General features: G+C 49.7%; 2 protein-coding genes across 7 annotated transcripts in view; one reads left to right on the top strand and one right to left on the bottom strand.

The window, feature by feature from the left end:
- Positions 1-884: 884 nt before the first annotated feature.
- PANK2 (pantothenate kinase 2) lies at positions 885-16,587 on the top strand. Of its 2 annotated transcripts, XM_059845446.1 has the most exons (7): positions 885-1,171; positions 9,996-10,348; positions 11,459-11,712; positions 12,646-12,822; positions 13,062-13,185; positions 14,738-14,863; positions 15,519-16,587. In XM_059845446.1, exons 1-7 carry the CDS (start codon positions 961-963, stop codon positions 15,567-15,569), a joined length of 1,296 nt encoding a protein of 431 aa, XP_059701429.1. In that variant the 5' UTR covers positions 885-960; the 3' UTR covers positions 15,570-16,587. The 2 variants fall into 2 exon arrangements, with proteins under 2 accessions (XP_059701429.1, XP_059701430.1); XM_059845447.1 differs by lacking the exon at positions 885-1,171 and having other exon boundaries at positions 10,064-10,205.
- A 2,891-nt stretch (positions 16,588-19,478) lies between these two features.
- The window catches only part of RNF24 (ring finger protein 24), a 30,397-nt gene continuing 21,955 nt past the window's right edge, over positions 19,479-27,920 (bottom strand). For all 5 annotated transcript variants that reach the window (XM_059845452.1, XM_059845451.1, XM_059845449.1 and 2 more), the window contains 4 exons: positions 25,286-25,328; positions 24,353-24,394; positions 22,293-22,372; positions 19,479-20,764 (listed from right to left, as the gene is read on the bottom strand). In XM_059845452.1, the coding sequence (XP_059701435.1) occupies positions 20,626-20,764; positions 22,293-22,372; positions 24,353-24,394; positions 25,286-25,328 (304 nt within the window). In that variant the 3' untranslated portion in view covers positions 19,479-20,625. The remainder of the gene's footprint in view (positions 20,765-22,292; positions 22,373-24,352; positions 24,395-25,285; positions 25,329-27,920) is intronic.

The raw sequence follows: 27,920 nt of genomic DNA, 5'->3' as shown, positions 1-27,920 counted from the left end.
ATCCTGTAGTTTGGGAATCTTTCTTTTCCTTTTGAATTTCCATCCTGTTGGTTGTTGCTTGCACCCTTCTTCATGGTTGCCTCAATTTTTCCACCACCTGGGGTTTTCCTGCTGCACTTGATGATAAACACAGGATCAGGGTTTAAAGAAAAGGGATGTGTCCACACCAGAATTATGTTGGGATGGAAAGGAGAGCTGAGGATTTTAAGATCTTAGAATTTCCTGCTTTCTTGTGCGGGTGGTGAGGCCCTGGCACAGGTACAGAGAAGCTGTGGCTACCCCTGGATCCCTGGAACTGTTCCAGGCCAGGCTGGACAGGGCTTGGAACAGCCTGGGATAGTGGAAGGTGTCCCAGCCCAAGGCAGGGGGTGGAAAGAAGCGGTTTTTAAGATCCGTTCAGGCCCGCCATGGTGGGTTGCAGACCGCCCCACGTCTATATGCATCATCATCTGCATATGCAGATCATATTCAAATAAGCCCCTCCGCGCGGCCCAGCCCAGCCGAACCTACTGCGGTACTTCCCTTCGGCCCCCCGTGTTGCCATAGTTACCCGGCTGTCAATCACCGCGCCTTCTCCTGCCCTACCCGGACAGCTCTCTCGATCATTGGGCGGTTGCCCTGTCAATCTCGCGCCAAAAGAAGCCCATAGGCCAGAACTGCCGCATATCGACCCGCCTCACCCGGGCGCACGCTTCCGATTGGGTAGCCGCCCTTATCACTCTACGCGGCCGACAGCAGGAGGCGGACCCAGCTCCCGCTGCCGTGCAACACCGGCCTCCCATTGGCGGATTCTCCTGTCGCTCTGCGCCGCGGGGGGCGCGGATTGGCGGCCGCCTCACGGGGTGTCCCGCCCCGCGGGGCCGTGCGGCGCAGGCGCGCCGGGGGCGGTGGCTGCGGCGGTGGCGGCTGAGCGGGGCCGGAGCGGGGCCGGGCGGCCCATGGGGCCGAGCCGCGCTGCCGATGGAGCCGCCACGCAGCTGTGGCGATGGCGCGGAGGACGAGAAGAAGCCGCGGCGTCGGGGCGGCGGTGCGGACGCCGGACCCTCCCAGCTGCGGCGGCGGAGCAGCGGCAGCGCGGCGGGCGCGGACAGCGCGGCGGGTCCGCAGCCCCGCGAACGCGGCGGGTCCGTGAGCCGGCAGCGGCGGGACTCGGTCCGCAAGAATCGCCCGCGTGAGTGCGGGGGAGCGGGAACGGCAGCGAGGCGGGGGGAGAGAAGCGGGGGGGGGCTCAGGGGATGGGCAGGGGAGGGGCGTGGCTTATGGTAATGAATCAGGGGGCGTGGCTGAGATGGGTGGGGCTTTAGGGGCGTGGTCTGGGGAGGTGGGGCCGGGGGCGACACTGGGGAGCAGCGGGGAGGGATGGGGACACCGGGGCAGCTCGGGGGGCCGTGAGATGGGCACGGCACGGACAGCGTGGGGACATCACGGCGGGGACACGGTGGGGTGAGGATTTGTACAGCGTGGGCAGGCTGGGGACAGCACAGTGGGGTGATGGCATGGGCACAGCGTGGCCAGGCTGGAACACCATGGGGACACAGGGTGACTTGTCCAGCATGGCCGGTCTGCGGACAGCACGGAGGGGTGATAATTGTCCAGCATCATCAGTTTGGGAACAGCACTATGGGGTGATGGCATGGGCTCCGCATGGCTAGTTTGGGGACAGTACGGTGGGGATGTGGTGGGACAGTGACATGGGCTCAGCAGGTTGGGCTGAAGGGTGGGAAAAGCTGAACTCCAAGAGCTCTAGGAGGTTTAGGGTTAGGTGACACCTGCCTGGTGGGACAGGACATGGGATGGGGCTGTGGAAGATGCTGAGGTTCCCAGATTGGGGACCTAGGATGGGAAGGAAGGGAAGGCACCTTCAGGTGACAGTGAGGAAAACGGCACAGCAGGACAGATGGAGGGACCAGGGTTTGAGGTTCTGAGGCTGGACTGGTAACTGTAAAAGCAAGGCAATGGAGAGCAAAGGGAATAGTTTAAATTTTGGGAGGGAAGAACCTGACAGGTTTGGCAGGAGCTGGACACAGATCAAACCAGGCTTTCTAAGGGGAAAAAAAAATCCCTAGAACCACGTTTGTAAATGTCCTACTGGAAACAGCAAAATGGATGGCAGCCTTCATTTTGGGAGCAGCAGGAGCTGCTGTGCAGGTGCCGTGGCTGTCCCTGACTTCAGCCATATTTGAGGAATAACCAAGAGATTATTCCTTGACTTCTGCTGGAGTCCTTCCTCCTGGAAGGAAATTGCCATACCCTGAAAATGAAACAGCCTCTGTGTAATTCCTTGGTACCTACACAGCTGTTACAAAAGTGTGAGCAAGGAATCTGGGCTGAAAACAGGGATCTGCTGCATCTCAGCTGTGGCTGGCAGTGCTGAGACACTGTTGTTACCATATTTATGGGAAGTTTTAAGAGTGTTTCTGTTTTTATTTTTTGATTGCTGGTGAAAAAGGCACTTAGTGTGATAAATAGGAATAGAGGACCTTGAGGCTGTTAATTAGACTTGTTAAAAGGCTGCAGGGACATGAAAGATCTCTGGTATGAAAATGAGGGAGCTCTGCATTAGATGATAATTCTGTTCCTTGCCCGGGGCAGTTTCTGTGTCTTCTCTGGAAAATGTGGATTAAAGTTGGATGCTGAGAGTGGCATGGGATACTTTAAGGAAGACAGGTGTTCTGGCAGCTTTCAAAAAAGGGTTTGGATTGAGTCTGGAAGGTCAGCATGGTGGGATTTGGGATTACAATGTAGTCTGACTTTCCTAAATTATTCTTGTGATAAGTGGAAGAGAAATGTGCAGGAGCAGGTGAGTCCCTTAGCAGGTACAATGCCTGATGTCACAGTCAGTCATGTTTTGGAGTTAAAATGCTCCATCCCACCTTAAGGAAGACTACAGCTGAAATTAAAGGAAAGCATTTAATGGGTGTGGGATCAAAAATGTCCTACTTTAGCTCCCACTTGTCTGCTGCTGGCATGTGGCAAAGGAGCTGGGTGACCTTGAGGCTTGTCTTGCCTGGCTGTGCTGGCAGGTGCCCTGGCAGATGAGCCCCACTTCCCCAGGAATGAAAGGATTTTGGCAGACTCATGATCCTCCTTCCTCCTCAGCCCTCTGAGCCTGTAATGTGCAGTCAGGGCTGTCTCACTGCAGAGAGCAGGGAAGAGGATTGGATTTGGGATAGATCTGAAATAAACTCTGCATCCAGTATGCCAGCTGTGTGCCTTCATGCGCTGTGGACTCTTAAATTTAAATTAAATTGCAATTTAAATTCCCTGTTTGAAAGTCATGTGGAAGTGGTGCTTGGGGGGGGACGTGGATTAGGGGTGAAGATGACAGTGCTGTGTGAACAGTTGGAATTGAGCTTGGAGCTCTTTTCCAGCCTGAATGATTCTGTGAAATGTTTCCTGGTGCACTCGAGGGGCTTTACTGCAGACACTGGGATTTTCTGTGTGCCCCTGGCAGAAGAGGGAGAAGTCAAGGGCACTGCTGCTCTCAGAAGGGACCAAGAAGTGTCCCTGAAAACACAAAGTGGAGATTGTTGAAGCTTTGGAGTGTTACATTGGGAAAGGGAGTCTGACAGGCAGACATGTCATACACAAAAACTGTCAGTTTCAGGTACAGTACAGGAAAATTCCTTCCTGGTACTGCATTATCAGTGCCATAATTGAAATCCATACTTAAAAATTGGACTGGGAACACTCCAGATGAATATTGAGGATATTCCCATCATGGTTCTTAAGGGAGCTGTGCCTGTGGGCAGGGTGAAGTGCCAGGCAGAAACTTGATGATGGTCATAATGAGCAGGGAAATGTTTTTTTAATGAATCTTTTTTAGAAGAGAAAGAGATCAACGTTTCAGTTCATCAGCTTTCCCCCTTTTCCCCTTCCTCCACTCCCTTCCTGCTCATCCTGAAATCTTGGGGTATTCAACAGAGGTGAATTGAGGTTATTTCCCTGGTGAGCAAAATGTGCTTCTCCCTTGTGTAGCTTGTTTGTTTGTTCCCTGAGAAAATATTATTTTTCTTCAACTGATCCCTTTTTGGAAGTTTTAGTATCTTCTGTCGGGATCATGCAAATACATGATAGACATATGACTTCAAATTTTCAATTCATAGAGTATCGAAGGAAAGGTAAAAATTAAATGCTGTTTTGTCACCTCTTTGATAGTACAAAATTTAAGCTTTGATGTTTAAATATCCTTTTCTGTTTTGGAATGGTGTATGAAATATGAATTCCTATCAGAGCCTGTTTTTAGGGATAGGAGGAGATGTAGACTTAATGTCACTTTATATTAAATGCTAATGAATTGTATTTTTTTCTCAGCTGTAAAATTTCTAGCATGGTATAACACTACTAAAATATAATATTTAATATTTCAGAGTAAGCCTAGAGGTGCTGTCACACACTGAACTAAGTCATCAGACTAATCTTTTTAGCTCCTGATATAATTGGCTCAGAAGTTAAGGATCACTCTGAAATACAACTCGAGGTGCTTGTTTTGTGATGAAAATCCACCATGGAGATCTTTAATTATATCACCTCTTTCATCTTGACAGTTCTGCAGCTTCCAGAATAAGTCTGTTGAGGGCTTTTTTATTTACACAGTGACCAATTTTATGAAGTAATTTACATATCAGATAAAGGCAATTTCATTTTATTGCCCTGAAGATCTTACAGTCTGACTGCAAAAGGGATTTGAAGGGAGGGTGGCAGCTCTTGCTGTGGGCACACAAAGGATTCTGGAGCTTTTCTGGGATTATTTAGTCAGAACTGTGAGCCCTTAACTTTGTTGGCAGACCAGTCTTTTGTTTATTGCTGCATATCCATAGATCTGCCCCTGAGAAGAAGGTTTGTTTTTAAGACAAAGAACTGTTTATATGAAAATATATGGAGAGAACTGCTTTTATAATGTTCATGGAAAGTAAAACTTTGTCAGGCCAGTGGTTTGGGCTGGGAGGGACCTTCAAGACCATCTCATTCCACCCCCTGCCAAGGGCAGGGACTCCTTCCATTAGTACAAGTTGTTCCAGCCTGGCCTTGGACACTGCCAGGAATGAGGCAGTCACAGCTTCTCTGCCCAGCTCACTGAGAATGAGCTTCGTGGCTCTCATCCTCTAAAAAACAACAGTTTCTGCAAGGGGACAGATTGCAGGAGGTTTGGAGCTGAGAGCAGAGGATTTCCTGCCTTTCTTGGAAATGCCCAAACACCCAAGGAACAACTAAACCCTTCCCAGAAGGTGCTGGGCAGGAGGAGAGCCCAGAGGTCCATGCAGTGCTTCCCATGGCAGCCTTGGGATTTGCCATCCTTCCCGTTGTTAAAGGAGACCTGCAAGGCTCTTCCCTCACCCAGAGCTCTCCAAGTAGCAGCAGGGAGGAGGTGATGAAGGGCAGTGTTTGCATCTCTGCTGGTGTCTGGTTATTCCAGCAGAACCTTCTGACTGAGTAAATTCAGTCTAGGGGATGCCCAGAGGGCTCCTGCATGCCAGCAATTCTCCTGCTGCTCCTGGAGATCTGCAGCAGCTCTCTTGGAAAAATTGCTTCAGAGGCTTACAAGGGAGGAATCTCTGGATGGCTTTCATCTGCTGGGAAAAAAAAAAAATCAGTGTTTCAGGAGAAATCTTGGTGGCAGATGGTGATGGCGTTGATCCAGGAGAGCTTCCTCCTCCCTCCCTTGGATTTTTCTAGTTCTCAGACATGGAAGAGCTGTTGCAGCCCTGCATGTTCCTGTAAGTCTCAGGAAAAAATTCCTAGTTCTTCATGTCCTTGGAATAGTTTTCTCCTCTTGTTTGTGTGCCATTCCCCTTTCCTACAAAAAAAGGGTTTATAGGGAAGTTTTATCCCTGTAATGGATTGAGTTCTCCAACAGGTGTTACTGCATAGGGAATCCTTCACAGCTTGGGAAAGAAGTACTTAATTTTGAGCTCACATGCTTCTTCCTTGGATTCTTAACCTGTGGCTGGGATGTATATAATGAGGACTCCATAATTAACAATCATTTGGGGTAAGATAATTACCTTAATAGTGTGTCTTTTTGAATTTGTCCCTGGTGACTTCAGGAAGGTACAGCTGAGCTCCTGGCAGATGGAGAACACCAGCTGCTCAGTGTGGAGCTTTTCCAGCTGGTGCCCCAGGGAGGTGTGAGCCAGCTCTGCTCGGAAGTTGTGTCCCACCTCAGAGGGTTGGATTTGCTTTTTAGGGCCAGTGCTGAGTGGAGATAGTGACCCCTGAGCCCAGCCTGGCTGCAGTTACTCCCAGCTCTGCTGGCATCATTCCAGTATTCCTGTTCCTGGTGAGACAGATAGTGGATAACTGGTGTGGTTTAACTCCATGCCTAATGTTCTGCCCAAATAAAAACTAAATTTACGTCTAATAAAAACCTGAAGATGTTGATGGTACTGGGTTTGGGATGAAATTTCCAAGGAGCTGCTTGCTCTGTTTTTTATGACCAGGAAAGCTGCCTAAACTGATAGACCCAGTTGGTGTTTGCCCTGAAATCTGGAAGATTTATGTCACTGAGTGTAGGAGTTTGTGAGCTTCACTAGCAACTTTAAAACAAATATGTTATTTTACTGAAGCTGTGCATGTGCTGCCAGCTGAGTGCTGGGAAGTGGGAGCCTGTTGGCCTGTGATGGAGCAGCCCCTGTGGCATTTTCAGGCATGTGGCTTCAGAGCATGGTGGTTTTGGATGTTTGTCTTTCCTGCTGCACATCTGAGGCCATCTCTGAGTCCCCAGCCTCTGCTCTCTCCCCATTTTTACCCCTACATAGCCTGACAGTATGAGGGAAGATTGTTATCCAAATGCAGTGGGGATGCTTAAAAAAAAACCAAAACACAGTGGACTTCAGAATGCAGAAATCAAATGGCATGTTCTGACAGGAACAAATACATTCCAGAATCATGGAATGGTTGGGGTGGGATGGGACCTTAAAGACCTTCTGCTTCCAGTCCCCCTGCCTTGGACACAGGGACACCTTCCACTATCCCAGGTGGCTCCAAGCCCTGTCCAGCCTGGCCTTGGACACTTCCAGGGATCCAGGGCCAGCTTCTCTGGGCAGCCTGTGCCAGGGCCTCACCACTCTCAAAGGGAAGAATTTCTTCCTAATACATAAATGTCTCCTTTTAGTTTAGAACCTTTCCCCTTTGTCTTATCACTATCTGCCTGTGTAAAAGTCCTTGGATTGCTCCTGCTCCCTCCCTCTGTTGGGCTGCCATTCAGATTGCTTTCCCTTTCATTCATGAAAAGTTATTTTTGTGTCTCTTCTTGTTTGAAGTAAATGCCTCTGAAATGGAGAGTGATTGGGGTTTGGATGTGTCTCCAAAAATAGAGCTTGCATCTTCTTTCAAGATTTCCTTTGGTGATGGTTGGGGGTGGCCTCTGTGGAAATACATAAATATAACTTGGTGGATTAAAAATACTGTGGGGAGCTGCCAGTGCCAGCAGCTCCTGGGAGCTGGAAAGCTTTGGAAGGGCCTGTACAGCCACCAGATAAATCTGCCTAGGAGAGAATGTGTCCTCCAACTTGTCAGGCTGCTGCCTGTGCAAAGATTGTTCCCTGAGGAGCCCGGCATGAGGGATTCTTGCTCCAAAGGGAGAGGAATGAGGGCTTCTCCATGTTCCACCCTTATCTGTTTGCAGATAAGGAATTTTACTAAAACACAAGATCCTGTTTTCCAAAGGAACTTTGGTAGCATCTACTCTGGAACGTGTCCAGAGAAGGGAGCAGAGCTGGAGAATGGTCTGGAGCCCCAGGAGAGGCTGAGTGAGCTGGGAAAGGGCTCAGCCTGGAGCAAAGGAGGCTCAGGGGGGACCTTGTGGCTCTGCACAGCTCCTGCCAGGAGGGGACAGCCAGGGGGATCGGGCTCTGCTCCCAGGGAACAGGGACAGGAGGAGAGGGAATGGCCTCAAACTGTGCTAGGGGAGGTTTAGATTGGATCCTGGGAAAGTTTTCACCCCAGAAGAGTGGTCAGGCATTGGAGCAGGCTGCCCAGGGCAGTGTTGGAGTCCCCATCACTGGAGGGGTTTAAAAGCCATGTGGATGTGGCACCTGGGGACGTGGATCAGTGGTGGCCTTGGCAGTGCTGGGGGAATGGTTGGGATTATGGGGTTTTTTTCCAACATTTATGATTCCAGTATTCAGATTTATTTTCTAAAAGTTCCTTTTTTCCTTCTGGAAGCTACCATAAGGATTGAATCCTGCTCCCATAAGCTCTTACATGTGGCTACATTTTCCCCTTTGCTCTGGATCCTGTGCATCTCGTTGGCTCCAGCCTCTCCTTTAGCTCATTAATAGTGATATTAATCTCTTCCAGTTCCCAGCTCTAATCACAGATTCCATCAGATCAGGGGTTTCTCTTGATCTTTTTCAAGAAGCTCATTATCTAACACAGCTGTAAATGTTGCTGGGCCTGACACTGATGCATATTTTGTACCATGGGGGAATTTGACTAATAAAATAATCCAATTAGACATTTGTTTTTGTCTCCCTGCGGCATCTTAGATTGCTTGTCTACCTCAGCTCTGTGTTGTAATTAGGGAACGTTTGTACATCCTTTGATGTAAAAGCACTGGTGTTATCCGTGGCTCTGGCTCTGGTTCAGAACTTGGGAGAAGGAATAGCTGGGGATTAAACCTGCCGCAGGATCTGGCAGGGCTATGGAAGCTGTCAGACGTGTGGGGAGGGATGTCAGTGTTGGGGTGTTGTACAGCAAATATTCGAACATGGGGGATCTCTGAACAGGAGCTGTGCTCATGTTGGAGGAGTCTCTTGTCAAAGACAGCATTCCTGAAAATGGAGAGACCGCATGGGTCCTTAGAGAACTGCATTATTTAATTCAGTGAAAACCGTTTCCATAGAATCACAGGGTGCTTTGGTATTGTTTTTGTGGGGTTCCCAGATGAAGGAAGGAATGTTGAATCTGACTCTCTGTTCTTAGAAGGGTAATTTATTATTTTAAGATACTATATTATATTAAAGAATACTAAACTAAACTATACTAAAGAATACAGAAAGGATACTTACAGAAAGCTAAAAAGATAATAATGAAAACAGCTTGACCCTGATTGGCCAATAAGCCAAAACAATTCACATGAAACCAATGAAACAAGCACCAGTTGGATAAACAATCTCCAAACACATTCCACATGTGAGCCCAACACAGAAGAAGCAGATGGGATAAGAACTTCTTTTCCTTTTTCGCTGAGGATTTCATCTTCCCAGGAGAAGAATCCCAGGCAAAGGGATTTTTCCAGAAAATATGACTGTGACAGTTCGGGTGGGAAGGGACCTTAAAGACCATCAAGTTCCAACCCCCCCCCCATGGGTAGGGGCACTAGAAAGGTGCTCATGCTATGGCTGTGCCATACCCTGTCTCATTTACTGTAGGAGTGTCGGGGGTGGGACGGTTGGGACGGACAGAGATGAGAGATCTCTGAAGCCAGGTCGTGGAACTTGTGGGTTATTGCAAAGGGCCTGGCTGCAGGGCCCCTGCTGGGAGCTGCCAGCCACAGCTCAGAGCAGGCAGAGAAGAGAGAGGGGTAAAGAGGATGAGAGAGAGAGATGAGAGAGTAAGAGAGTGAGGTTCCCATTACAATACAATAAATCTTCTGTGTTGAATATTCTAATTCTCACTAACTGGTCTAGTACAAGATACAAATCCTATAGCATTTACATACAGCCTATAAGAATCATTACATTACCATACTGTGTTACATTTTAAACCCTAAATCTCCTCTTTGGGCCCCTTCTGCCAAGCTAGTAGTGTCTGCTCTGACCCTCAGACCTGTCTGCAAGCAGATGGAATTGTTTGATCAAAAGGGGATTACATTCAGCTGGCCATACCATTGTATTCCAGTTGTTCAGTAACTGAGGGATCTCAAAGCTTGCTTTCATTTCAATCTCACTTATAGTTTCTATATTCTCAAAATCTTTTACCAGGCAATCATATTTATAAGGCTTTCCTGTTTCATCCTCCCCAACACTTTACTCTTTGTCTTCTCTCTCCAGTCTTTCCCTGGTTTGGCTTGGACATCGGAGGCACCTTGGTCAAACTGGTTTATTTTGAACCCAAGGACATCACGGCCGAAGAAGAAGAGGAAGAAGTGGAAAACCTCAAAAGCATCCGCAAATACCTGACCTCAAACGTAGCCTATGGCTCCACAGGCATTCGGGATGTGCACCTTGAGCTCAGGGACCTTACCCTGTGTGGACGTAAAGGCAATCTGCACTTTATACGCTTTCCTACCCATGACATGCCTGCTTTTATCCAAATGGGGAGCGAAAAGCACTTCTCGAGCCTCCACACTACCTTATGTGCCACGGGAGGTGGAGCGTACAAATTTGAGCAGGACTTTCGCACAGTAGGCATTTTTGGCTTCTATACCATTAGGATCTGGTAGTGACGTTGCTTTGAAGGCTTCAAACTAGAAACTTTGCTCTGCACGCTCTCAGATTTCTCTAAATCTGTGTTTTGATGCTGTCCCTAACTCCAGTTCAAGTTGGCATCTCCAAATTAAAACACTTCCTGCCCTGAATGTAACTCTAAAATTGTTCACTATGATCTTTCTTATACATCTTCCTCTCTATTTTTAATCTCTTCTGGTGCTAATCTCAGTCTTTTTGGTGGTTTTTTTTTTTTTTTTACTCATTGCTGTCTTTCTCCTGCTTTGTTTTCTTCCTTTGCTCGCCTGGTTTCATTTCTAACACCTGTGTGAATGAGCTGGTTGAGGTTCAGGCATATTTGGTGGTAAATGTAACTGTCAGGAAGTTCATAGTTGGGGTTGGACATCATCGTGTGGCTTCATTCTAAGTGGGATCCTTGTTCATGGTGAAAAGTATGTGATAAATATTTGTTTAGTCAGGGCTTGGAAAAATGCAAATAAAGAGGCTTTTAGAGAATCATTAAGGGTGGAAAGCCCTCTAAGATCATCCAATCCAGTGCTGCCAAGGCCACCACTGACCTATGTCCCCAAGTGCCACATCCACATGGCTTTTAAATCCTTTCAGGAATGGGGATTCTGCCACTATCCTGGGCAACACAACTATTTCTGTTAAGTTTTTCCTAATATCCAGTTTTGTGTGGTCAAGGTAATGACATCCTTGCTTTTTTTTGATGTTCCTTTGGGTGGGTTTTGTGGGATGTTTTGATCAAACAATGTGAGTCCCCCCTCATTTTCCCCAGCTTTTCACACCAGTGCCTCAGCATCAGAGCCTAAATCAGGGCTGTGGGAGTTGCTGGAGTTCTCTCAGTGTCCATCTGTGCATCCAGATTGTTTCCCCTGTTCCTCACCTCAGGGCTGCTGTACTTTGGAGTCCCTGAGCTCTCCTGTGATCCATTCTCCCTCATCCTCCACAGGGAGCATGGACATAGCTGGACTGAGCTGGCAGTGAATGCGTTTTTCCAGCCCTGAGCATAAATACTTCAAATCCCTGGCTAATCTTCAATATTCCTCTTTTTTCCTTCCCACCAGATGGGTGACCTTGAGCTTTGTAAGCTTGATGAGCTGGACTGCCTTATTAAAGGAGTGCTGTACATCGACTCCGTGGGCTTCAATGGCCACTCAGAGTGTTACTATTTTGAGAACCCCACGGATGCTGAGAGGTGCCAGAAGCTTCCATTCAACCTGGAGAATCCCTATCCTCTCCTTCTGGTGAACATTGGCTCAGGGGTCAGCATTTTGGCTGTCTATTCCAAAGACAACTATAAACGGGTAACGGGCACCAGGTGAGTGCTGGGGGGTAAAGGGATTTGGATTTTAGGGTCTGGAGCACATTCCTGCCTTGTAAATGGCATTTTCAGGGACAAACTGCAGTAAAGGTGGTGAGGGGAGTGAGCAAGCTCCTGCTCTTACTGCGGTTATTCCCTGCCAGAAAAGATCCCTCCTGGAAAAGAGGATGTGGATTTCATGGTTTGGTGTCTTTACTGCAGCCAGTCTCCATCAAAGCTGGTTTTACAGTTGCTCTGCTGCAGGAATTTAAGGGCTTTATTTATTTCTTTTATGAGGTCTTGTTGTTTGGGATTTTAACAACTCTTAGCTTTGATCCAAGAAGTTGAGATTTCCATCTTGACTTCCAGAAGTTGCCAGATTTTGGTGGAAGGGATAATGGCATAGCAGTAGTTCCCCAGCTGCTGCCCATCTTGAAGATGTGGCTTTTGTGTCCTGGCAAAGCCATAGAGTTCTGTGGCTTTAAGCTTTCCTGGATTCCCTGAAAGGCAGTAGTAGTAATGATAATAATTTTTAATTCCCTCAGTATAGTTCTTGCTCTTACTAGACATCATTAGTAGCATCTGTGTGCTGTGAAGTGAACAAGACAGGGTTTTTGCCCCAACTTTTGGATATCTGCCCTGACACCCCAGTTACCCCTCAGAACTAACATTTATTTTAAGATTAACATCTCTGGATGCTGGGAATAAAGTGGACAGTGTAACATAAAAAAAAAAAAATCAAGGTCTCATTTCAGAGCATGGCCTGTGCAGAAGGCTGTGAGGGATTCCTTACAGCCTCTAGGTCATGTGAGAGGAGCAGACTTGAGGGAAAATGCTGCCTTTCCAAAATGGTTTTCCCTAAAACAGAGGTCAGGAATGGGGTGACCTGAGCAAACTGGGATGCAGAGTTGAACAATCTGAGCTTTCATTTTCATTTTGCTTTACTTGCAGCCTTGGAGGGGGAACCTTCTTTGGCCTCTGCTGCCTTCTGACAGGCTGCTCCACGTTTGAGGAGGCCCTGGAGATGGCATCCCACGGGGACAGCACCAAGGTGGACAAACTGGTGAGGGACATCTACGGAGGAGACTACGAGCGCTTCGGGCTGCCAGGCTGGGCTGTGGCATCCAGGTAACCCCCTGCCTGGGCCTCGTGTTGGTTTTGTTTCCCCTGGAGATCCTGCAAGGATGAAAAACTGGATTTAGGTGCCTTAGGAGAGCAACCATTCCTAAGAGATATAAGTTATGGATAGCAATGCTTTTTGAAGTTAGAAATCAGTCCTTCAAGGTGAATCACTTTGGTTAAATTAGCAGTTCTCATTTTCTCCGAGAATTCTGATGGGACCTTTAACCCCAAAACTGTCTTTACAGCTTTGGAAACATGATGAGCAAGGAGAAGAGGGAATCTGTCAGCAAGGAGGACCTGGCCAGGGCCACTTTAATCACCATCACCAACAACATTGGCTCCATAGCACGGATGTGTGCCCTTAACGAGGTATTTTGGGAATCTCTTCCCCTTGCTCCCTGCCTGAAACATCACCTGTGTGCTGCTGCCTGCCTGAGGGATGTGCCTCTCTCTGGGAACAGCTCTGGGAAGCAGTGGGAGAGGAGGAAAGGAGGGATGGGGGGTGTAGAGGCTGGATATCTTCTCCTGTGCTGTTTTTATGAGTTGCTCTGGATTTCTTGGCCGAGTCCCACCACTGCCACGTCCTTTGCTGCATCTCTGTGCTTTCAGCTTCTTTACAGTGCTGCCTTGTTGCATTCATGTCAAGCAGCATTGTACAGGGCTATGAAAGAGCAGAGACATGTTCTGCACTCCATCCTGAGCCTGCTTCCATGGGATGGGCTGATGGAATCCAGCATCCTCCTGACTCCTCTGGCTCTGCAGCCAAAAAGAGGCAAGACTTGTCCTGAACAGCCTTGCTCATAATATATCTGCTAATTCCTTGCTCTGGAGCTCAGCTGAATGAAAAGAGGATCCTGAATAGTTCAGGGGAAGTGTTAATCAGTGTGGGGAGGGAAGGAAAATCCACAGAAGGATATGAGTGCAGGAGCAGGTAAAAGACTTGATCTGATTCCTCAGAAAGAGGAGGAACTGAATTGTTTTCATGTTGGAGAACAAGAAACCTTCAGAGCTTGGATCAAAACTACTTTGGGATGGAAAAGTAAGGCTGGAGGTCTGGTTTAAATCCACAATAATCACTGCGTGGTTGGTCTTTTTCTTTCTTTAAAAATTGTTTTGGTTATGGGCTCCTAATCAGTTCCCTCCCCCCCACCCCCAGTTTAACAGTAGAGTCACTCAGCTATTTCATGATGGATCAAAGGCCAGAGCTGGGAGGAGGGGAAGCAGGTGGCACTTGATGATCAGTGTTCCCAGGCAGGATAAGGATTTTGTAGGAAAATCAGCTGTTCTGTCCAAATTCCTGAGTTAGAAAGGCTGTTGTTTGGGCTGGGAATTTCTGGGAGAGTCTGAGGAGGAGGGTGGCTTAAAATGGCCTGGTCCTTCTTTGTGGTGGAATTGTGTGTGGTGTTCTGCATGTTCTGCCAGACACTTTCAGCAGGAACTTAATTCATAGAATTTCAGAGCCATTTAGGTTGGTGAAGTCCTTTAAGATCATCCAGTCCAACCATTCCCCCAGCACTGCCAAGGCCACCACTGACCATGTCCCCAAGTGCCACATCCACATGGCTTCTAAATCCCTCCAGGGATGGGGACTCACCCTGGGCAACTGTGCCAGGGCTGGACGACCCTTTCAAAGAAGAAATTTATCCAAATATCCAATCTAGACCTCCCCTGGCCCAGCCTGAGGCCGTTCCCTCTCCTCCTGTCCCTGTTCCCTGGGAGCAGAGCCCGAGCCCCCCAGCTGTCCCCTCCTGGCAGGAGCTGTGCAGAGCCACAAGGTCCCCCCTGAGCCTCCTTTGCTCCAGGCTGAGCCCCTTCCCAGCTCCTGGTGCTCCAGACCCTTCCCCACATGGGGTTTTTATCATTGCAAGCAGAAGATAGAATTTAGCCTTAATATTCCTTTTTTTCCCCTTCACACCTGCAGAACATCAACCGTGTGGTGTTTGTGGGCAACTTCCTTCGGATCAACACCATCTCCATGAGGCTCCTGGCCTATGCCCTGGACTACTGGTCAAAGGGACAGTTAAAAGCACTTTTCTTGGAACATGAGGTAAAATTTCTTTTTAAAATTTGTCTCATGGCAAAATACAAATCCATGGAGTGCTCTGGAAAGAGCCATGTGGAGCTGTTGGGTGCATGCAGTACAGGAGGAGTTCAGGGCTTTCCTGCTACAGCCACAGCTTTATTTATTTTCTATTTTATAATGTACCTCCCTGTAGTTGTATCTTTCTCCTCTCATTTATATGTTATTAAAATTAAACTGTGTGTGTAATAGCCTGGAGAAGGGAGGGCTCCAGGGTGACTTTCCAGGGCCTAAAGGAGCTCCAGTAGAGCTGGAGAGGGACGTGACAAGGGCCTGGAGTGACAGGACAAGGGGAATGGCTTCCCACTGCCAGAGGGCAGGGATGGATGGGGTATTGGGAAGGAATTCTGCCTTGTGAGGGTGGGGAGGCCCTGGAATGGATTTCCCAGAGAAGCTGTGGCTGCCCCTGGATCCCTGGAAGTGTCCAAGGCCAGGCTGGACAGTGGGGCTTGGAGCACCCTGGGATAGTGGGAGGTGTCCCTGTCCATGGCAGGGGGTGGCACTGGATATCTGCAAGGTCCTTTCCAACCCCAGGCATTCCCTGATTCTGTGGGCATTGCTGTTCCTGTGTCAGGGAACACATTCCATGGATTTTCACTGCATGTCCCCATCTGCTCCCCAGGGTTACTTCGGCGCTGTTGGAGCTCTCCTGGGACTCCTGGACTCAGCCTGACTCTGTGCAGGATCTGTGTTGGACCTCTGGATTCAGGGCACTCCCTGGGCCACTGAGCCCCTGGTTTGGGGGTCACTGAGCCCATGTTTTGTGTCACAGCCTCCACTGAGACTGTTCCACTGTGGTGGCCTGTGGGGATGGGTGTCTGGAAGTGCTGAAATCCATCTGGGATTACAGTGCAGGTTTGTTCCAAAGGATGTGATTGGAATACACTGGCTGGACCTGGGGTTGTATGGGAAGGTCTGGGGGGCATTTCAATCACATGGAATTGCCCTTTTTAGGGGAATTTTTTTAGTTTTACTCCATGTTTAATGACGGTGACAAAGCAGAGCAGGGGTGCTCTGCTTCTTCCACTGGGATCCCTTGGAGTGCCAAGTGCCCAGGTCAGTTCTGTGTTCACAATCAGAGGTTCTCCATGTGCTGGAAAATGGTCTGGGAAAGGGGAAGAGCATCAGCACAGGCCTGGTGTGTGTAACTGACTCCATATGGCCCGCTGGATCCACACTGGGACACAGCTGTGCTGCCAGCCAGGCTTTATCCCTGTTCCCCAAGTCCTTGTCCCAGTCCAGGGATGGAAGGTAGAGCACAGCACGGGTCTGTGCCTCAGGGTGAGTCCCACTGCAGCCTCCAGCCCTCCTGCACCTCACCAGCACCCTCTGGGATGGTGTCAGGGGTGTCAGTCAGCCTCGAGATCTAGATTTGAGGGTGGAATAGGGATATTTGTTTGTTTGTCTGGGGTTTTCTCTCTGTTACCAAACTCCACCAAAGAGACACTTCCTTCAGTCACACTTGGATCTCTGTAATATTCCATGTTACATTTCTCATGGCTGCACTCCTGTTGTTTTGGGGGAGTTCTCCCCTCTCCATGCATGCTGTGCTCCCTCTTTTCCCTGTGCATGCTGCCACACAGCCTGTGAGCAGGATACTGCAGCGTGGAGCCCCTCTGGAAGTTACACCCTGGGGATGGGGGGTTGGAGTGGATCCTGCACGCTCAATAAATGCTCTCTAAAAGCAACAAGGTATCTGCACCTTCCCTGGGGATGGGAGCTCATGGAGACACAGCTTTGGAAGTGCTCTGGCTTCCCAGCAAGCAGCTCTGTGGAGCACAGGGAAAGCTGGTCAGATCCTTCAGATCAGGTCATGGTGTCAGGGTTTATCCCAGGATAGCAGAGTGACCATCACCCTGACCCCAACACACCCTTCCAGTCCTGGTTTCTTCCCACAGAAACCAATTTCCAGTTCTTTGGAATTTTTTCCAATTGGAAGTTTTTCCAATTCCAATTTTTCTGATTCCCTTGTGAGCCTGGCTGGAAGTGCTGGACAGCCCCAAGCCCTTCCCTGTCTTATGAATCCTGCCCAGCTCTGCTCATTGCTGTATCCTGAGATCTGAGCACTCCAAGGTGGGTTCCTTGTGTGGCACCTCCCTCTGAAAAGGGAGGAAACAACAGATTCAGAGGGTGTTTGCTTTGCTGGGGAGATCTGTGTTTGTCTCTAAACCTCTAAACCTGGGCTGACCTGAGCTGGGATTCTGGACACAACCAGGGATTTGATCCCAGTAAAATCAGGGAAAAGAACACAGGGCCCCTGTGGAAGGTGATCTGTGCTGGCTGGGGAGGAAAATGTTTGTTTTTCCTGCAGCCTTACACAAGTTGCATTTGTGTCCTGGTCTTTGTTCCACAAGGTGCTACTGCACAGCTGAGGGCTGGAAGCAGGATCATACAGCTCAGGGAATGGTTTGGGTGGGAAGGGACCTCCAAGCCCCTCTCATTCCATGGCCAGGGGCATCTCCCACTGGCCCAGGGTGCTCCAGGCCCTGTCCAGCCTGGCCTTGGGTGCTCCCAGGGATGCAGGGGCAGCCACAGCAGCTCTGGGCACCCTGTTTGGGATCAGCTGAATTCAAGTTCTCATTTATTCTTCACTCCTTGTGAAATCACACAAAGGTTCCCAAACTCTCCATTAAAATCATCTCCATTTCCAAAGTGCTGACTGAAGGGTTTCTGGACTCAGCTCCTGCTGTACCACCTGAAATTTAACACACCTGTACCTGGCTGGCCTTTCACCCACCCTCATGGCCAAAACTCGTGGAAAAGGCACAGAAACTTTGCTTTTTGGAATGTCTGTGTTCTCGGGACCTGTGTGGCTCCTTGATGTAACAGGTCAGTGATAGCCTGGGCTGGGGAGGGTGTGGGAATCCTTCAGATCCACAGGAAAAAGCCTGGCTTTTATTAAGCACAGCAGCCTTGGGAACAGAAGCCACCTTGCCAGGGTTCTGCTGTGGTGAGCTGGGAATTCCCAGCAGCAATTCCAGAGCCTGATCCACCCCAGTCCCTGCCCTGAGGCACTGGAGTTCCTGGGCTCAGCATCCTGCAAGTTTCACTTCCTCACTCTGGACATGAGCCTGTGTAACTCCTTTTTCTCTGGACTTTGGAGTAGCTCCAGCACAGTCTGATCCCAGCACCAAAGTTCCTGGCTTATTGTCTATTCCTTTTTTGTAAACTTCCTGATTTTTTTCTTTGTTATAAAATATTAGCTATTTTTTTATATGCTTCAAACCCTTTGTTTGCTTTATGTCTCATTCTTGGAGCTCCAGCACAGTGGGATGGATGGTGGTGGGAATGAGCAGGAATGCGCTGGGGAAATTTGGGTTGACCCCACTTGGTTTTTAGCTTTTTTAAAATTGTTGGCAGTCCTTGATCCTACATGTTTCAGGTTCTGGGAATCAGCTGTATTTCAAAACATCTTAAAGAAGGGGGAAAAAAATTTTAAAGAGCATTAATTATTTTGGGGAAATTGCAACAGTTTTGGCTTTGATGAAAAACTTCATTACTGATCATTGATAAGAATGGGATTGATGGGGAGGGTACAGCATCAATCCAGAGCAGGAGCTGTGGGTGGAAGCACCAAAAATAACTGTTCTGTGCAGCTCTGTATGAGATCCAGACTTTGTCCCAGCAGGGGGGAGGCACCCAGCGAGCTCATCGTCCCAAAAATGGCTGTAAGGGCAGCACAGTCCCTGGGGATCCTCCTGGAGAAGGTGAACAGAACACTGAGGGATGGCTTCCCACTGCCAGAGGGCAGGGATGGATGGGGTATTGGGAAGGAATTCTGCCCTGTGAGGGTGGGGAGGCCCTGGAATGGATTTCCCAGAGAAGCTGTGGCTGCCCCTGGATCCCTGGCAGTGCCCAAGGCCAGGCTGGACGGGGCTTGGAGCAGCCTGGGACAGTGGGAGCTGCTCTTGACCAGGGCTGGGTGAAATGAGATGGGATTTAAAGTTCCTGCTCATCCCAAGGTTTCCATGGTTTGGGTGGTGCCCAGGTGCGTCCGGCACTAGAGGGCAGCAGCCCCGCAGGCAGGGTTGGGGACAGGGACAGCGGCACAGGACACGTGGGAGTCCCGCCTCCCCCTTCACCCCGGGGTCCTTGCAGGGACCCCACCCCGGGGTGACCCCAGCTCGGCCACCCCCATGGGCACAACCCAGGGCGACTTTGGCACCCGCCTGGTTAAGCCTTGAGGAAGAGGAGGAGTGGAACAAAGTGAGCAGAGAACGGGGTTGGAGCTGCAGCTCCGGGGATCCCGCAGCGCTGAGCTGGGAGCTGAACCCTGCCCAGCCCCGCGGGATGTCGGCATCGGGGGCTTGGGCTGGGATTTGGGCCGGGGGTTGGGTTGGGAAGAGGAATATCCTCTCCCTCAGCAGGGAAGCTCACCTGGATCCTGCACAATCCCTCCTGGCTGGGGCTTTTGGGGTGCTCTGCAGTCTGTCCCCATGGGATGCTGCTGGGGCAAGGGGACATGGACAACGTGACCCCAACCCCAAACCCGCCCATCTGTGGTCCCTCCCCTGCTGGGGACATCCCCAGGGTGACAGCGAACAAGGGAGGGGGAACAGACCCCCTGCAAACACACCCCCGCTTCCAAAACCTGCTTTTATTTACATTTCAAGTCAAATCACATGCAAACTCTTGGTTGGTTTTGTTTTTTTTTTTTTTTTTTCTTTCCTGGTTTTTCTTTAAGAAGAGTGTGATTAGCAAAAAAGACGCATTATTAGAATTTTCAAATAGCAATTAAATATACAAAAATAGAGCTTACAAAAAAACCAAACAAACAGAGGAAAACAAAAAAAACCAAAAAAACCAAAACCAGCGAATGTTTTAAAAAATATTCTGCTGCAGAATTTGTAGTGTACAAACACGTCTATGAGGCTCCACGCTCCATAAACAGTCCCGGGTTTTTTTGGGAGGGTTTTTTCCCCAGCCCTGCCCCCGGGAAAGCCGCTGCCGTAATACTGACACCCCCCTCCCCCACCCCGGGAATGCGACTGCTGAGGATGGCAGGGGACACCCAAAAACCGTGCTCCGAGAGGCCGGGGGTGGCCCAGCTCCCCCCAGGCGCTGATGAGGGGTTTGGGTGTTTTGGCAAGGGGAACCGCTGCCCCGAGAGCCCGGCTGGAAGCGCCGGGATGATCCCAAAGGCCGGGATTGCTGCTGCCCCCCACGCCATGGCTCTCGCTGCTGCTGAGGCCAGGATGGTGCCCCTTACAGGAGCTCCAGGCCCCTGAGGTAGCCGAGGAAGAGGGGCAGCCACCCTCGAGAGGGTGGGGGGAAATCCAAACCCGGGAGACCCCGCTCAGCCACCACCGGGGGTGACACCGGGTGCCGAGGGGACACCCGACTCCGGGGGCGAGATGCCCTTTCCTGCTGGGAGCCGCAAAGGCAAAGGAACCGAAGGCGAAGAGGAGGGAGCAGAACCGGCCGCGACGCTCGGGGCCCGCCCCGCGCTCGGGGGCAGCAGGTGCCGGAGCTCGGGGGCCGCGGCGCCGCTCCCGGAGCTCGCCGGTGCCACCGCGCCGCTTCCCGGCGGCCGCGGGGCTGGAGAAGGGAGGTGCTGGAAGAAGGATGTCGTGCCGAGGACGCCGAGTCCCCTCCTGGCCCTGGCGGAGGATCCGAGCCCAGGCTTCATCCCGGCGGGATTCGGGGCCGCTCAGCTGCGGCCGAAGTGCTTTGGTTGTGTCCGAGCGCCGCGGGCGGGCGCGGGCCGGGCCCGGCCCGGGAGGGATGTTCTATACGATGTTCTGCGAGCCGGGCAGCGGCACCTGCGGAGGGCCCGGGTCCGGCTTCCCGTGCAGCTGCGCCAGCTGCAGCACCGGCATGTTACACAGGGGACACACCTTCCGCACCTCCAGCCACTTGATGAGGCACCTGCGGACACCGCGACACGGGGCGTCAGTGGGGACACACCTGACATCAGCGAGGACATGCCTGACATCATGGGGGACACGTCTGATGTCAGTGGGGACACAGCTGACATTGGTGGGGACACACCTGACATCAGCGAGGACATGCCTGACATCACTGGGGATACCTGACATTGATGGGGACACACCCGACATCATTGGGGACACACCTGATACAGGTGGGGACACACCTGACATCAGTAAGGACACTAGACATCATTGGGGACACACCTGACATCATTGGGGACACCTGACATTGATGTGAAGCTGTAAAAATCCCCCCCAAGCCCCTTTACCTTGCCCTGGAGCTTTGCTGCTGCCCAGTTTTTAATTCACCATTTGGGTGCCTTTATGTTTTATGGGATTTTTTTTGGGGAGATTCTCTGTGTTTATATACAGGGATTTTGTATAGATATGTTTTAGATATTATTTACATTTATATTCATATTTATATTTATATTATAGGGATATAAAATGCATACACCTACCAAAAATAAACAAAATATACACAGAAAAAGTGTCTGTGAAATGATAAACACAGAATCTGTAAATAATATACCATAATACACAAACATGTATATAAGGTGTATGGCTAAATAAAAATTATGTAAATAACTGATATAATCACACTATTATGGATTTTATGTATTATATACAATTGTATATTATGTTATATATTATATTATATTATATTATATTATATTAAATTATATTATATTATATTATATTATATTATATGTAATATATATTATATATAGTTTTATATAGTATATACAGTATATATAGCATAGTGTATATAGAAATGTATATACAGACATTTAATATATACATAATATATTTTATATAATATATATATTTTATATAATATATATATTACCTAGTATATAATAATATATATTAGGTAATATACATTATATATAATATATCTAGTATAGTGTATATATAAATGTATAAAAGTGTATATATAAATGTATAATGTATATTATATATAATATATATAACAGATATATAAATGTATATATATACATTCAAAGAATATAAAAATGTCTGTATAAACAATATATAACATGTCTATAAACAATAATATAAACAATATATAAAAATGTCTATATAAACATTCAAAGAATATAAAAATGTCTGTAATATACAGTAGGATATGCTGTAGTTTTAGCATATGGAATATTATATAGTACTGTTATATATATATACACACAATTTTAGTGGGTTTGCTTTACATAAACCACACTTCTATAAAATATATATGTTTACATTTTTCATGGGATTACAGACTGGGTTGGAAGGGATCCATGAGGATCACCAAGGCCAAGTGCTGACTCAGCACGGGGCATCCTACAAATCCCCAGCTCCCCCAACTGTCACTCAGTTTTGCAGCTGCTCCACGTGCCCCAGGTGATCCAAAGGGGCTTCTCCTGCCCCTTTTTCCTTTTCCTGCCCCTCCTGCCCTGGGATGGGGTGGGAGGGCCCACACTTACTTCCTGTGGAAGGCATGTTTGCAGGGACAGATCCCCAGCTCGTCCTTGGGCTTGAACTCCTCCAGGCACACGGCACAGATCTGCAGGGGGTGGGATACACAGGGAGTGTCAGTGCTCAGGGAGCAACACTTGCAATTAGAACTACCAGATGGCCAAAGTCATGGAATTATGGAATGGGTTGGGTTGGAAAGGACCTTAAAAACCACCCAGTGCCACCCCCTGCCATGGGTAAGGACACTTCCCACTATCCCAGGGTGCTCCAAGCCCTGTCCAACCCGGCTTTGGACATTTCCAGGGATCCACAGCTTCTCTGGGCACCCTGTGCCAGGGCCTTATCATCCTCAAAGGAATGAAATTTTCCCTAAAGCCTTCCCAAATTTTGCTTCCTAAACTCCAGGATCACAGGCTGAGGCTCGGGTCTCCCTTTCCTGCTGGAAGGAACCACGGAGCCTCCAGGGAACAGCCCCAGAGCTGGGATGTGCTGGAGGTTTTAGGGAGCACGGGGATGGATCCACGCTGCTGCCTGATCCCTGGGACTGACTGCATCCACAGGGACACCTCTGGGAAGAGGAAAAGGCAATGGGATTGTTGCCATGCCTGTCCCAGGGCTGGGAAAGCTGCTGGCTGTTTTCTCAGCCAAAACCTCCTTCACCCTCACAGCCAATTCCTCCTGACTCATTCTGGATATCCCAGGGGATTCTGGATATTCCTGGGTGGATTTCCTGGCCTCCCTGGCCTGGGATCTCTCAGTGCAGCAGGGCCAAGGTGCAGCTGTTGGGGTCACCCCCTGAGGAACATCCTGAGCTCCCCCAGGGCCTGCCAGAGGCAGAGTGATGGGAAAAGGGGAAAACCAGAGGCACAGGCAGGGAGGGAAGAGCTGGGTGGGAGCTTTCCCTCCACAGGGCTCTGGCCCCGTCCTGTTGGAAAATTCCCACCCCCTCCTCTGCTTTCCAGAAACACTGCCAGCAAATGCCAAAATACAAATGCCCAAAATGGGATCTTTTTGAGCTAAACCCTTCCAGGCTTTTCCAAATCCCAGGGAAGAGCTTGAACAGCTCTGTCCTCTTCCCCACAGAGGCCTCGTCCTCCCCAAAAGCTGGGGGAGCTGCAGACAGCTGGGAACAGAGGTGGAGGAGGAGGGCTGAGCGTTATTGAGGCCATTCCTGGCTCTGGCACATTCCCAAATCCCTCCTCCAACCTATTTCTCACCCCAGGAAGTGCTTTGAAGCCTGTGTGCTGACAAAAACCCCTCTGCAGGTCGGTTTAAAGGGAGTGGATCAGCAATAGGGGCCTGCAGCAGGGACTGCTCCCAACCCCGGGCCCTTGGGATTTACCCTGGGGGCTGTGGGGAGTGGAGGCTCAGGATAAAACGTGGGATGGGCTCTGCTCAGGGGATTAAAATAAAATAAAACAGTGGTTTAGAAACAACTGGAGCTGGTGCTGAGCAGATGAGCAGCCTCGTGCCCAGATGTGGGTGGGCATTTTTGTTGTCTCTAGAGGAATAAATCAATCCAGGCCGTGCTTTGACGTGGGATTTCAGCAGACTCCTGCTCAAATTCATCAGGAAAAGTGGGCTGTGAATAGAAACGCTCAGCCTCAAAAAGCCTGGAAGGCCATGGAGATAAAGGAAGGTGTTTGAGCCCTCAGGGGGCAGGGAGGGAGCAGGGATCTGCCTCTGTTTATCCTGATTTCAGCTTTCCCTGCCCAGGGCTGTGCTGGGTATTGTCACACCCCGACTGGCAGGGCCAGAGGGAACGTCCCTGCTCAGGGACACTGTTTATACACGGCCCAGACTGCCTTGGCCTCTCCTTATCCACAGCTTCTTATCACTGTGATAAGAAGAACACAATAAATAACAATAACGGTGCAGGAAAAGCCAAGGGGAGACAGGAGGAGGGAGAGAGATGCATCCAGACTTTTGCAGAGGATCTTTCCCCATTTCCAAAGCCCAGCTGGCTGCACGCTCTGCTCCCTGTGGAGTTGAATTTGAGGGTTTGCCCCCTCCCCAGGGTGAGGAAGAGGAGGGAGAGGGAGCTTTTGTTAACCCAAGAAGTGCTCACCTCATGGAGGTTCAGCTCCTTCACCTTCTCCTTGAGTATGACCTGCAAGGCAAAGAGCTGGGGTCAGGACAGAGCTTCTGCCATCAGCATTCCCAGGAAAAATCTCCACAAAGGGATCCCACTGAGTGTCCCAGTAGAACTGGAAACCCCCCCAGTAAACCCAGCACAGCCAGGGAGCACGAGGGGCCCTGTGCAGGGACAGGAGGAGGGGAAAGATAAAACCACAAGGACCAAATCCAGGAGGTTTTCTCCCAAATTTAAGCCTCCTGGGCTACCACTTCATTTCCCCACTATCCAAGCTGAGCACCTGGAGAGAGCTATAAATGCAGGACAACTGTGTGCATTCAGCCCAACTCCACCCAGCTTCTTGCACAGATCACGGGGTCAGAGGCAGAAAATCCCACAAATCCTGGAGAAAACAGGACATGGAAGCAGCAGCCTGACACCCACCCCTGGGTGGGCTGTGTTTATTTCAACTGGTGAGTGCAGGTGGGTACAGGGGAGAGCTGGGCTTGCCATGGAGCTGCTCCCTGGAAAAGCCCTGTGGCTTCAGGGATTTGGAGCAGCCAAATCCAACCCTGGGAGCACATCCAGACCCCACAAAATCTAAGTTTGGTGACTGGGGGAGTGATGGCATCACTGCTGTGCAGTGGGTGAGGCTGGAGAGGTGGGGGTGCTCCAGAGGTGGAGATGTTCCCACTGCTCAGGACCTCAGTGGAAAAGTGGGAGACTTGGGGATGAGCAGGTGAGGGATGGCCCTGGGGGGCCCAGCTGGTAGGGGACAATAAAATCAGCAGGGACAGATGGTTCTAGGTGTTACAACTGCCCTTTGAGGGCCAGAAACCTCCCAAGGAGAGGAACAGCATGAGAAAAATGGATGGATTTGGCACTAAGGAGAAGGGAAAGGAAAAAGAAGTTAGAGGATCATCTCACCTGTTTGTAGGCGTAAAGCTCTTTGTGTGCCTGATGCCTGAGCCTGCAATGAAACCAGGGAGAAACGTGAGGGCAGGCAAAAACATCAGGATTATTGTAATACCTCAGACATTCCATTTCCCTCCTTTCCAGCTTTAACATGTCATATTTTACATTTTTTATTTCAGAAATGAGAATGGCCACAGGAAATGACATGTTTAGGCAACATCCAGCTTTCCCTGTCGTTGGCAGGGCAATGTCTCCATCCCAAAGCACACAACTCCTCCCTTATCCCTCTTTTGACCTCCCTGATTTTCCAAGCACACATCAACCACATAGTTAAGACCAGAAAAAGTGGGTGAGGAAATCCCAGTCTGCCATAAATCCCCTCAGTCTCCAACCACTTCTGCTGGCAACAACTCCAGCACTGAATGCAGCACCATTTTTCGAGGCAGGGGGGTTCAGACCTGAGGAAAGCCCTGCTCCCACTCCAGCAGGGACAGGGAAGGAGACCCTGCCCAGAGGTTTCCCACCAAAGCCCCCATCATGTTGCACTGGGTTCCTCAAACTCAGCTTTATCCTCAATTCTAAGATCAATCAAACCACATCCACTCCTGGAGCAAACTGAGGGATGGAGATGAGTGGGATGGGCCAGTTCCAAGAACACCTGCTGCAGTGGGAAGTCCAGCAGGAATTTTAGGCCACAAGCAAAGTGCTGGTTCCATCCTCTCCCTCCCCAGCCTCTCCTCTCCTCTCCAGAGTCAGAGTCAGCAGAGCGCTCCACAGGCATCTGCTGGCTGGAGAAACCCATTATGCTCCTAAAATAAATACACTTAAAATTAAAATAACCAATATTGCCTCTCATTACCAGACACGGCATTTAATAAAGTGCTTGGAAAACTCAGGAGGTAAGTCCCCAGGGCTGAAGAGTTGGCCAAGGACTTTCAATACAGAGTCAATGTGTGGCTGCAGGGCTTGGAGAGCCACAAGAATATTTTCCCCAACCAGCCCAAGTGGTTTCAGATAGGAAACCCCCTTGCCTGGAATTTTTATTCTGCAAAAATATTTTGAGGGCTGTCTGAAATCCCTGGCTGCTTCAGCCTGAGCTTCTGGGGATTTTCCAACCCTGCCATGCTGCAGTGGGGGAGGTACAAAAGTGGGATGGAAAAGTATTTCCTTATGTCTGACACCTTCCCCCAAAATGTTGTGGGCCTGAGAAGGTGAGGGATGGGTAAAAATGCACTTTAATGCTGCAGGGAGAGATGCACAAAGCTCCTGAGTCCCAAATTTCACAGGGAGCCATCCCTCCTGCTCCAGCAATGCTGCCTGGCAGGAACCCGCCTGCAGAACCACGGAAAACACTGCAGCAGGCAGGGAGGAGAGGGAGAGGAGAGGAGGAGGAGGAGGAAGAGAAAGAGGAGGAGGAGACTGGGGTCTCATCCCTCTGGCAGTGACCCTGAACAGAAACATGAGCAGAAGATGCAGGAACAATAGAGGGAACAGGATGAAACCGGCCTGACCCGCAGGGATCCGGGGCTGGGAAGGCGGTTATGAAACACAGATGGGGAGAAGCCAGGCTGGAGACCACGGGAAGGGAAAACTGGCCTGGAATGGGAAACAGCATCCCTCTGTATGGAGCACTGAGTGCCCACCAGGGTTTGGCCCCCATGAGCCAAAGCCACTGGAGCACCTTTGGACCAGTGGTGGGGGTCCCAGCTGTGGGTTTTTCTGGGTCTGGGTTGGAGGTACTTGAGACAGTAATTCGTGTTGGGACTCAGGTGTTTATTATTTCTTATCAGTGAAACAGTCTCACTGCTGTGAGTTCTGCAGCTTTTCATTAGAAGGCACAAAATGGCCAACAGTCTCTTGTTCCAAGGGCTTTTAAGACTAAACTATCCAATTAAGAACTGACACCTGGATTATTTTCCCTTTTAACCCAAAAACTGATCCCACAGAGCTCCCAGTGCAGACTTTTCTGCCCAGTTACAAAATGCCACCCAGACCTATGGAGAAGAAGGAAGAAGAAGCATGAAGAAGAAACCCAGGATGACACCCTGTGCCCCCCATCTTGCTTCCATCCACAACACACTAAAAATCCCAAACCCTAAATTTCTCACCAAGTGACATACTTACACTGCTCTCTATAATCTATTTCACACTTCTGTGGATTCCAGTCTATTCTGGAGTTTGGGAAACTTTCTCCATGAATGAGGGTCAAAGTCAGTGCACCCCTGGGGGTCAGGACACCCCAGAGCAGACAGAGAAATATTCCCAGTGCCCTGGGTTTCCACAGACCAGTGGTGGGGAAGAAGTGACCAGCTAGCTGTGGATGTGGCAGGAAGCACGGATCTGCAATGCCCTGGGCTGGTGCTGAGCTAGCCAGGGAGATTTTCCCAAAAAAAAACCTCCTCCCTGAAGGTTCTGGGGAGCAGCACGAGCACAGCTGGTGCTGAAGCGTGCGAGCTCAGCCTGCTCCTCCTTGCTCTGAGCCAGGATCCTGGGCCAGATGGATCTGGTGGGGCCTGGTGCAGCTGTGTGAGGAGACCCCGGATCCTGGCAAGCGCTATTCCCTCCATCCTATTCCCTCCATCCATCTCGTGTCAAGTGCTGTGACTCCCCAGGAATTCCTGGCAGATGTCTGCCCGAGATAAGGGAC

Source organism: Haemorhous mexicanus, chromosome 4 (assembly GCF_027477595.1).
Source record: "Haemorhous mexicanus isolate bHaeMex1 chromosome 4, bHaeMex1.pri, whole genome shotgun sequence".
Lineage (NCBI taxonomy): Eukaryota > Metazoa > Chordata > Aves > Passeriformes > Fringillidae > Haemorhous > Haemorhous mexicanus.
Note: the sequence above shows the minus strand (reverse complement) of the source record. Positions and strands in the feature narration are given on the sequence as shown.